At 44.6% G+C, this 12,009-nt stretch overlaps 1 protein-coding gene across 22 annotated transcripts in view; it reads right to left on the bottom strand.

Moving 5' to 3' along the window:
- NCOR2 (nuclear receptor corepressor 2) overlaps positions 1 to 12,009 on the bottom strand; it is a 284,263-nt gene that overhangs the window by 168,623 nt on the left and 103,631 nt on the right. For all 22 annotated transcript variants that reach the window (XM_042441337.1, XM_042441335.1, XM_042441357.1 and 19 more), the window contains one exon: positions 1,521 to 1,648. In XM_042441337.1, the coding sequence (XP_042297271.1) occupies positions 1,521 to 1,648 (128 nt within the window). The remainder of the gene's footprint in view (positions 1 to 1,520; positions 1,649 to 12,009) is intronic.

The raw sequence follows: 12,009 nt of genomic DNA on the forward strand, positions 1-12,009 counted from the left end.
TTGTGTGTGCCGTTTGTGTCCTCCCTCCTCCAGATATTCAAAGGCCGTAGTTGTGCTCGCCTCGAGCTTGCTGCCCGCTGCCCACCCAGCCCCAGCCGCCGACCCACAAGAGCCAGCTGCCTCTGCTAGAAGCCAAGCAATCGGAACCTGGGAACCAAGCCAAGGTTCTTACAGATGCGATGCACATGAATCTGCCAAGGGGGATCTCAGCTGCACGGATGCCTGCTCTTCCCTGCTCCTCTGGGTGGGGTGCGGGGTGCGGGAAGGATGTTGCCTCTTTGCCAGAGAAACCCAAAAGTATTTGCTGCGGCTGGCCAGATCTACTCCTCCTCGCCACCAGCTGCAGCCTCCAGCCACCACTTGATCCAAGAAACACAAGGAAAAGGAGTTTGGGGGTGTGGGAAAGGTCCACCAGAGGTCATCTCAGTCCACAGCCTGCTGCACCAAAGCAGGATTCATTAGGCCTGAGCCACCCTTGACATATGTTTATGCAGTCTATATTTAAAAACTTCCCCTGATGGAAAAAGGAAGGAACTCCATAGTCTCCCTTTGGTGACCGCTTCCAAGAAACACAGTTGGGGAAATTCTTTGGGCAATCATCAATCATACAATTGGAAGAAGACCCAAAGCTCACCAGATATAACCCACAGGAGGAGCAGCCCTTCGCCAATGCCCACCCAACTTTCTGAAAATCTCCTAAAGTAAGACGTGTCAACTCTGGCGCTGGCTCCCTGTTTTTTTCTGAGCACCTTTTAAGACTTGCGCCCAAAAATAACTTAGGGGAAACATCCTCCCATTGAGCTGCCTGAGATCTGTCAAAGTGATAGTGTCTCTAAGTCAGGTTCAGCCAACAAAGGAGTGAAGAGGCAAACCCCATATTATGCAAGAGACAAACCCTCTATTATTCAATGTCTGCACAATATAGAGGGGACAAAGGCAAAGTCAGAACATTGTAGGCCATGCCAGAACACGTGAAGGGTGGACCACAGGGTGGACATAACTTTTCTTAAAGAGAAAATATATCATAAGCCAATATAGTTTCTTACCTAGTCGACTCAAAATGCATTCTAGGGAAACTAGAAACCTACTGTCAGCCATAGTTTTTTGTGGGTTTTTCGGGCTATGTGGCCATGTTTTAGAAGAGTTTATTCCTGGATCTGCGGGGACTATAATGCTTTAGAGACCTTCCAGCTGCATCAGCAATCCAGCAGCCAATGCAAAACCATAGAGCACTACACCTGTTCCCAGAATCCCTTGTAGTGTCCCAGAGAATACCAGGCATATAGCTCCTGGATCACATATATCTGTGCCCTCTCTGCAATGCTGCAAGGGATTGTACGGCACAGACAGTATGACTCAAGAGCTCAAGACAATAAAATGCCTCTAGAGGACCCATGTTGCTAAAATGTTTGCTGAAAGATCATCTTGGCCACTGCTCCATCTTTCCAGGTTGTGCAAGAGATGTCTCACAGTCCCACATAGAGCTCCACTGTGCACACAGTTGTTCCCATTCTCCTTACCTTTCATTCCCCGGCTGAAACTCCGATAGCAAGGATGGTCTTCTCCGTTGCGGCTGCAAGACAGACCCAGAGGGCAGGTGGGAAGGGTAGTCCCTGGGATGGTGCTGGTATTCTAAGAGCCCCACATCCTGAGAAAGGAAAAAAAGAAAGAAAGAAGGCTCAGAGAAGTGCTTGTGCTGTGTTTCTTACCTATACTGTATCACACTTGGCGGCACAGGACCACTGTAATTTGGGTGGCCTGTACATATTAAAAACATCCCACTTCAACTTTCAATCTCTTCGACAAGAACAATGGAATCCAACATATGCCCAAGGATATGATTACATAGAAACTCCAGTTGGCCCATCTCCTCACTGTGAACTGTGTTGACAGTTGACTACTGACTGTCTGGTTTCTTTATTTTTTTAGGGGTACTTTATTAGGGTGTTGTGTTGGGAGGGGGATCAATAGGTATTTTATTATGTATGATGTATTTTATATTGTTTTTATCATATTGTAAGCCGCCTCAATCCTAAGGGAGAGGTAGGGTAATAATAATAATAATAATAATAATAATAATTACCACCCTGCAGCCTGCAATAGTGCACAGTGATCTATTTTGTTGTCAAGGCTATTCTGGACAGCACTGGCTCTGCTAGTTTGGGAAGCAGGGAGAGGATGGCTAATAAGAGCACAAAATCCCCCCTTGTAAACACCCGAAAATTCAATTCTTCCATCCCCTTGGTGGGTATTTCTGAAGAAAGCCCATAAAATCTGCCTCTTTCAATAGGAAAAAAACGTGGGTCAGAAAAGATGTGCTATTTGTTAAGTCCCTTTTGCTCTTTCAGCCCCTTCAAAACGAGGGTGGTTCTCCGATGCAGTAATTTAATTAACTAAAAAGCTCTCCGATTGTATGCCACAAAGCTGCCTATTCAACGTCTTGATGCTTCAGCTGCTCCTTATTAGCAGATAAGGTACTTGACCCCGTTGGGAAGATGGGGAGTTTGATCAAAGAGCAAAGAGATCATTATTTAAAGTGCCCACCAAGACCGCATTATAATACCAAGAGGACTTTCATGAACGCAGGGAAGAAGTGCCCACATTAGATTTACGGCACAAAACACCATCCTGAAAATGAGTCTGACTTTTAAGTTGGGTCTCCATCCAAAAGAGTGGAAATTCCTGTAAAATGATTTGGCAAGCAAGCATGAGCGAGTAGATCCTGACACAGGCATTTGAGACACAGCTTATCTTCAAACATATCACATACATACACACAAGCACAGCCATTTCACAGACATGTCACAAGTCACTGCAAAGAATACAGTTCCACATCGTGCCAATGAGGCTGTATTTTCTATGTGCATGGGTATACGCTTGTCCCTCCATATTTGCTAAGATTAGGGGCACAAGACCCCCCGTGAATATAGAAAAACCGCAAATAACCAAAACACCATGTTATTACCTGAGAGGACACTTCTCTAGGAATCTCTAGGTCCTCCAGTGCAACTCTGTGGTCAACGTCCGACAGACACTGACCATAGAACTGCACTGGAGGAATGACAAAGGCCTAGTAGAGTATCCTCTCTAGGAATCTCTAGGTCCTTCAGTGCAACTCTGTGGTCAACGTCCGACAGACACTGACCATAGAACTGCACTGGAGGAATGACAAAGGCCTAGTAGAGTATCCTGTCCTAGGAATCTCTAGGTCCTCCAGTGCAATCTGTGTGTCAACGTCCGACAACACTGACCATAGAACTGCACGGGAGGAATGACAAAGGCCTAGTAGAGTATCCTGTCTAGGAATCTCTAGGTCCTCCAGTGCACTCTTGGTCCAACGTCCGACAGACACTGACCATAGAACTGCACTGGAGGAATGACAAAGGCCTAGTAGAGTATCCTCTCTAGGAATCTCTAGGTCCTTCAGTGCAACTCTGTGGTCAACGTCCAACAGACACTGACCATAGAACTGCACTGGAAGAATGACAAGGCCTAGTAGAGTATCCTGTCTAGGAATCTCTAGGTCCTTCAGTGCAACTCTGTGGTCAACGTCCGACAGACACTGACCATAGAACTGCACTGGAGGAATGACAAAGGCCCAGTAGAGTATCCTCTCTAGGAATCTCTAGGTCCTTCAGTGCAACTTTTAGTTAAAGTTGACCATAGAGTTGCACTGGAGGACCTAGAGATTCCTAGAGAGAACATATTAATCACACCCGTGAATAATCAAAGCCGCAAATATGGAGGGATGAGTGTACTTGTAAATGTACATATGGTGGAAAGGAAGGGTTTGTCACTGGGATCCCGTTCCCTCTCCTTCATAGTGAATGAAAGAGAGGCCAGGGACTAAAATAACTCTTTATTTTTCTTGGCATCCCAAGAGAGAAAGTTTAAAAATACCTTTCTTTTCCCCTTTCTCTTGCTTGGCTCTTTCAAAAACAAAACCCGGGGGGGGGGGCAAAGTAACTGTACAACTCTCTTATTAGACAGTTCCCAAACATTGCACTGTGCTGTTTCCTGATGTTCCAGCCCTAAGAGGAAGTGTGTGGCTGGAACGGAACCATTTGCAGCACACGAGGCTGACCCTCCTTTTCCCTTTTTGTGTCTCAAGCCAACAAGAACAGGTTGCTGACCTGTAACTGTGGTTTTACAAGTGGTAATCTGTGAAGTCGCAGATAACAAGATTTTCCTGTACTTCTGCAAACACTTCAGAACCTTAGCAAAATGAGCCAAAACCGGCAGAAGCTCCACTCTCTTTCCCTGTAATTCTCAGTACTTTAGCTTCCAATTTACTCCAGATCCTGGTCCACCATTGTACCATTCTAGTACAAGAATAGGAAACCCAGTGGTGAGGAGAGCAAGTTTTCTGAATTATCAGATGACCAGATGAAGAACGACATTTACAGGGAAGTAGCTCCAACTCCTCCTCCTTCTCCCCCAGCTTCTTCTTGGTCTTTGAGGCCCAGACATATGGAAGACTGGAAATCTCACCCAAAGAAGATGGATGACATCCCATGAGAACTGAGAACAGCCCTGCCAAAAGATGCATCCTGGTGCAACCGGACGTCTACTCAATAGTGGTGGAGGAAAGTAGATGGTTATGACCAAAGGCCTGCCTTGCATATATCTGGGGATGCTTTGATCTGGATTTCCTGCATGGCAGGGGGTTGGACTGGATGGCCCTTGCAGTCTCTTCCAGCTCTATGATTCTATGGAATAGATACAACTCTCAGGAAAACTGCTGATTGAATTGCTGCCCCTTGTAGAGTGGCATTTGGCAATTGTGCGTAGTGGAAGTTTTGCAAGATGGTAGCTACCACTCATTTAGCCAACTGCCAGGAGCAGATGGGGAGCCCCTTCTTAGTAACACCATGGTGGCTTTCTACAAAAGTGCAGTTCCTTCAAGGTAGAATGTGAGCACTGGACATATCAGGAGAGTAGTTGTGAAGACAGCTTTTGGAGAAACCTATCATGTGAGAAATGGAAGGAGGGCAGCACCTCCAGCAAAAAGTACTATATATACTCATGTATATGTCTAGAAATTCCGGTCAAAACATTGACCCAAAAAAACCTGAGTCGACTTATCCATAGGTCAATGTAAATACTGTATCTAAAAGAAGGAACCATCCCCTGGTGAAAAGCAAGAGTATAGTCTGTCCTGGAACCACTTACCCGCTGTATTCTCTCATCCATCCAGCCTTAAGACTAAGCACATAGAGTTATATCTGCTGGGATTTTGCAAGTTCTTTGACCTTGTTTTGCTTTGCTTCATCCTTTAAATCTTTTGCTATGTGCCCTTAAATTTTACCCTCGACCTATCCATGGGTCACAGCAAAAACCATAATTTTGGCCCCAAAACTTGCCCTCGACTGATACATGAGGTCGACTTATAGTCAAGTATATACGGTATGCATAAAAAGCCTGTGAATTGCCTTGCCCTTGCAGAGGACTAAAAGAAAAGGTCAGCGTATAAAGCATACAATTCTCTTTCCTCTTCTAGCAGATGTCATGGTGACCAAGAACATCGGTTTAATGGAAACTAGATCCAAGTGACTGTCCGCCAACGGTTCAAAGGACTCGCGTCCCAACAGAGAAAGGATGATAATGGTGCTCCATGACGGTGCAAGACAAAAAACTGGTAGGTAGAGGTTGCACATACCATGGAGAAATCTCTTCGCTTTGGGTAAAGAAAATCACGAGGATGCCGAGGATGGTTTCAAATAAGCAGCAGTTAGGCTGCAAGCCTAGGGAGGGGTGTGAAATTCCTTTATTTTTTCAAGAAGATGAAAAAGCAGAGGAGATGAAAGGAGATAAATTCCTTCAGGTTTGCCCTGAAGGTTGGAAGAAATTCCTTGAAAGTGCTCCATTAATGCTCAGAATTTTAGAACAGACAGCTTCCTGGAAGCTTGCATCGCTTGCAGCATCATTGAAAGGAGGTCTGGTGAGGATAAATCTGACACGCTGTCAATCACAGGGACTGAGCGTCTCGTAGCAAGGATTTCCTTCCTCCAGAATCAATATGTCTGGCTAGATTGGGTGATGTCTGCAAAGCCATAGATTGCTCATCCCTGATTTCAAAGACTGTGCCAAGAATAAAGAGCTCTTAAGGACTGTATGGATGGTCTTTTTGGATCAGAGCAGGGGTCCCTAGAGTCCCTCAGTCTTGTCTCTAAATAGTATATACCTCAATGGGCTACGGCTGAAGCTTGGTATATGACAGAACTGAGAATCCTGTGACCCTTCGGATATTGTTGGACTGCAACTCTCAGCGTTGGTCATGACTGACAATGCTGCTTATGGCTGCTGGGCATTGCAATCTGACAACATCCAGCCAGCTGCTTGGTTCTGACCCTGATGGACATACTTCATGAAGTCTGGGAAACCTTGCTGACGGGGGAGTCTGGAAACGGTAGACAGAACTACATTTTCCAAGCGCAGACAATTCAACACACTTGCTAAAAAGCTGCAGGATTAAGCATCCTGAGACCCTTAGTATGCAAGCCAATGCAATGTAAAGAAGAACGCTGAGCAGGTCCCTCCGCTTTCAGAGTTAACCCATCTTTCTCTGAAGATGCCAGCCACAGATGCTGGCGAAAGGTCAGGAATAAACTCTTCTAGAACATGGCCACAGAGCCTGAAAAACCCACAAAAAATTAACCCAGATTGGCTCCAGCATCACAGAGAACTAAGTACCGATTCAACTCTTAAGCTTTCCTATCTTCAAGACTTCAACTAGTCTGAATTTTCCTTTTTTTAAAGAATACACACTTTAAATTCCACCATATGCCCTCAGCTTTATCACACTTGTGAGATCCCGCGGGCAAACGGGAGTTAAACACGATTTAAATTAAATTCAAATTTAAACAAAACTTGCAAATTCGGGGAGTTTATCACACCAAATTGCTTCCAACGCGAAATAATGTGAAGTTAAACCGCAGTTAAAGCGGAGAAGACCGGCATCTTTTTACTTTCAGGATGTTCTGAAAGTGAAAAGCTGCCGGTTTTCTCCGCTTTAACTGCGGTTTAACTTCACGTTATTTCACGTTAAATGTGACGTCGTGTGATAAACTTCGGGCACTTTCGGGTTTTCTTCGTGTTAAATCCCGTTTCCCCATGGAATCTCGCTAGTGTGATAAACTCTCTAGAGAGGAAAAGTATATTTAGACTGACTGGAGTGAAGGTACTCCGGTCACCCCAGTTAAAAAACTGTAAAACACATGGTTAAGATTACATTTTCAACTGATCCACTTCATTCTTTCTAATATATCAGCTTAGCCCTACCCACTGAAAGCCAGCTCCTTCACCCAACCCAGACTCATAAGTGGCATTTCCCAACCTGTTACTCTCCAGATATGTTGGACTACAGCTCCCATCATATTCAGCTTTACAATTTGGAAAGTACCAGGCTAAAGAAGGTTAACATAACGCCTGAACAAACAGTCCAAAATAAAGCTGCTTTGGGTCACTTTGGAGGTATGTTGTTTAAATGCTGCATGCATCCCAAGAGTCCAGAAGCTGCTCCAAAGCTGCGCTCCAGACCTAAGGACTGGAGCACAGCTTTGGCGCAGCTTCTGGCCTCTTAAGATGCGTGTGTCATTTAAACAGCTTACCTCCAAAGTGACCTGAAGCAGCTTTATTTTGGCCTGTCTGTTCAGGCCCCTAGGGTACTACGTTCCCCAGGGAAAAGGGATTCCACAATGGAAGGAAGCCACACAACCGCCTGCGTACGTGCCCTGCACCAAGAGTACAGTCTGGGGAGTGTACTCAGTCGAACTCTGAAGTGCACGCAAGACTTATTTTTAACGGAATAAAAGGTAAAAAAAAAAAACAATGCCATTAAAAAAACCAGAAGAAAAGATTAAGGAAATCCACACTATTCTGCGTACTCAGCGCCAGCCTGGCAAAAGAGCAACTTCCTAAAAAACAAACTGCCATCCTTAGAATAAAACCACAGCAACTACAACAACATGCCCCCAGAAATGTAACATTTGTGGCTGGAATTTTCTGCTATTAATGACCATATTCCACTGGAATCCTGTCTTCATTTCAAGGACTACAGAGCCGTATGTGATGCTAGACCTACTTTGCTTCAACAATGAAACAAAACCATTCAGAAAATTCCAATGGGCCTTGGACTATAATACACAGAGACTCTGCTCATGGGTCCATGAACAGGGGAACTGTCCTCAGGACCATGAAAAATAACCAGTCCACTAATGGAGTCATACTGGGATCTTCTTTCTCATCGTCAGGACCATCAGCCACGGTCCCCAAGGCCCATTGTAACTGTTACATGTGCAATTTGTATGACCACACTCTCACCATCATCCCAAGCAAAAATGCATTTCTCCAAAGAGTGTGTATGTGCCTTCAAGTTGTCTGTCGACTTATGGCGACCCCATGAATTTTACAGGATTTTATTTTAAATATAGTAATACTCAGAGGTGGCTTTGCCAGTTCCTGCCCCAATGAGTGCTACTGCGTAAATGTTCTACATGTGTGCTTCCCATAGGCAACTGGTTAGTTACTGTGCGCACAGACTACCGAACTCCATAGGCCTTTGGTCTGATCCAACAGAGTTTTTCTTATGTTCCTAATACTTCAGCGCTGCATCAAGGCAACTATCAAATGTTTTCTACCGTATATAACTGGATATATGTATTAATCGAGGGCAGGTTTTGGGGCCAAAATTATGGATTTTGATATGACCCGTGGATAAGTCGACTCAGGTTTTTTGGATCAAATTTTGACTAAAATAGTCTAGACTTATGCATGAGTATATACAGTACATGGCAATCCCAGGAGGCAAGGCAAAGGGAAAGAGCATGGTTTCCCAAAGACTGCCCAGTACGTTTCAGAGCAAAGGAGAGATTTGGACCTGCATCTCCCTAGTCTATGTTTACCTTCCCTTGGACTTACAATGTAATGTGACGATGCCACAGACCAAAAGAAAATATTTGAGTGTTAGTTTCTGGATACAGCAATGATACTGGAGGAAATGGAATACTGGAGTAGATGGACCTTTGGCCGCAACTTAAGTTCACACAAATATGTATATGAGTAAGTAGAACAGTTGGTTAACTGTGTAACTGGGACCAATGACTGACCGATAGTTTTTTACATGCAGGTCAAGAGGTGGTGAACATCATCTCTGAAGTCATCTGGAATACTTCATGAACAAAACAAAACAAGGTCTGTTGCAACTCTTTCCCCAAAGTACATATGACTCCCCTTCCTCCTCAAATATCCTGTTTGACCATGAGAACATCCTCAGGATCACGTAAATTCATCCCATGCACATAGCAATATGATGGATGTAACACATTAGCACTTGGAACTCAGTAGTAATGACCTACAGATCGTCAATACACCAACGCACAGTGCAAACGGGAGCATAAAACGTGGGTTCAAAGATCTGAAAAAGGAGCCGGTAGGTAGGCCTAATACCTTAAAGGCACAGGATCCTGTCTCATCTTGGAAGGTAAGCGGGGTCCACCCTGGTTAGTTAATAATAATAATAAAATAATAATATTTATTTGTATCCCACCCCTCTGAGAACAATCGGGGCGGCTCTCGGATGGGAGACAGCCAATGAATAGCAGGTGCTGTAGGCTGTATTACAGAGGAAGGTATTGCCAAAACTGCCTCTGAGCTCTATGAAATTCACGGGGTCACCATAAGTGAGCAGGTGACTTGAAGGCACATACACACAGAAAGGTCATTAAAGGTGTATGTCCACGCTGCAGAAATAAACCAGTTTGACACCACTTGAATTGCCATGACTCTGCCTTATAGGATCTTGGGATTTCTAGTCTGGTGAGGCACCAGAGCTCTCTGACAGACCAGACTGAATACTTCGCCAAACTAACAATTATGGGGTTCCACAGGATGGCACCATGACAGTTACAATGGCGTCAATCTGCTTTATTTCTGCTGTGTGGGAGAGAGCTGAAAGATGAAGAATCAGTGAAGGTCAAGTGGCAAAAAAGCATCCCTTTATTTCATTCCCCCCACCTATAGCTCAGTAACACCACTGTTCAGTAACTCCACTGGTTCAGCAGAAAAGACTGACACCTCAGCAAAGAAATGCTGGCACCACCATTTCTAACTTGGTGTGAGCAAACAAGAATCCAAATCAGCCAAAGACCTTCAAAATAATGCATGAGAATGTGAAGTCGGAGGCTTTCAGGGCTGGCATCCATAGTTTTTGTGGGTTTTTTCGGGTTATGTGGCCATGTTCTAGAAGAGTTTATTTCTGATGTTTCACCTGCATCAATGCAAAGAGCTTCAGGGTGGATGTTGGGCATAGCATTACGGTGCTTTTTCCTGGGGGGAAAAATATCCTGACACACACAGCTATACTACAGAAAGGATTAGGGTGAGATGAAAGGGGGGGAAGTGGTCCCCCGAGTTTGTTTTTTTAAAACATTTTTGCTAGCTCTTGGCTTTGCAAGCACATTTGCCGCATGGTCCATAATAAAAGCCTGTGTCAACATAGGCATGACCTGACTGTTAGCAAGTGGGCGAACCAGAGCCAAGTGACAAAGCGCCAATTTCCATAGGCAGACGTTCCGAGGTTCAATCCATCATCATTCCCCCATTAAAAAGACCAGACAGAAGGTGACACTTTGCATGAGACAGACTGTTCTTTGATGTGTGGGTGGTTGTCTGATTGCTGTGAGGTTTTGTTAGCTTGCTTTGTCTTACTCTAACAGGAGTCATCTTGGTTTTTTGACTTGCCGGGGGGAAATTTTGTTCACCAAAGGGCATATTTTATTTACACTTGTCCACTGACAACCTGTGACCAATCTGAGGCTATCTGGTTTTCACTCTTCATGAACCAAAGGAATAAGGAGACAGGGGGAAGATGCTTCTTCTCCAAACACATGCACAGCATGTGCGTCTCTCAGTTTCACTGAGCACCTGGGCAAGATTGGAAATTCTCCTTCCAAACAAGAACCACCAGCATCGCTGCCAAAAGAAACGATCAGTCCCCAAGAAGGAAAACCAGTCACACGCTGGGAAAAACAAGGCCCTACAGTGTCACCCCTGCTTTCCTACCATATATACTCGAGTATATGTCGACCTCATGTATAAGTTGAGGGCAAATTTTGGGTCTGATGTTACAGATTTTGATTTGACTCATGGATAAGTTGAGGGTAAAACTCAGGGGCACATAGCAAAGGATCTAAAGGACGAAGCAAAGCAAAGCAATGTCAAAGTACGTACAAAATTCCAGCAGACATAGCTCTTCGTGCTCACTCCTAAGGCTGGCTGGATGAGAGGGGATTGGTGCTCCCAGGACAGATTATACTCTTGCCTTTCACCAGGGGGTGGTTCCTTCTTTTAAATAAGAGTTAAGATACAGTACCTATATTGACCTGTGATTAGTCGACTCAGGTTTTTTGGATCAATTGTTGACCTAAATTTCTAGACTTATACATGAGTACATATAGTAGTTCTCCCTGCCGTTGCTCAAAGCTGGCCGATTGTTTTATTTTACTTTCAAGATGCAAGGGGAAAAGGAAAGCTTTCCCAGAACAATGCTGGGAAGAGTACCAGGCCCCTGGCCTCCAAGAGCAAGAATGCTTTGTTCCAAAAACTGTGGGCGATGATGCAGCTCCTGGCTGCAAGGCGGGGTTGAGCAACAACAATCATTTCAATTCCACAGCCTGGAAAGCACCTGCACCTTCTAATCCTATCCCTCAAAGAACTTGAGACTCAGCCCTGATTTTGGTGGGAGAGTAATTTCATTTTAGTGGATATTCACCAGTGGAGCTTAAAATCATCCTTGACTTTAAGTTAAGGGAGAGCGTGCAGCTGATCAGTCGGCATCATTCGCCAGCTTTCTTTGTGCATCTTGCGCCCGACAAGAATCATGGGTGGCTCATTAACTCCAGAAAGTAATTTTAAAAACTACTACAGTACTGTCTTGTGAAGTCGACGGCTTTCATGGCCGGCATCCATAGTTTTTTGTGGGTTTTTCGGGCTATCTGGCCATGTTCTAGA

This window comes from Sceloporus undulatus, chromosome 10 (genome assembly GCF_019175285.1).
Source record: "Sceloporus undulatus isolate JIND9_A2432 ecotype Alabama chromosome 10, SceUnd_v1.1, whole genome shotgun sequence".
Classification (NCBI taxonomy): Eukaryota; Metazoa; Chordata; class Lepidosauria; order Squamata; family Phrynosomatidae; genus Sceloporus; species Sceloporus undulatus.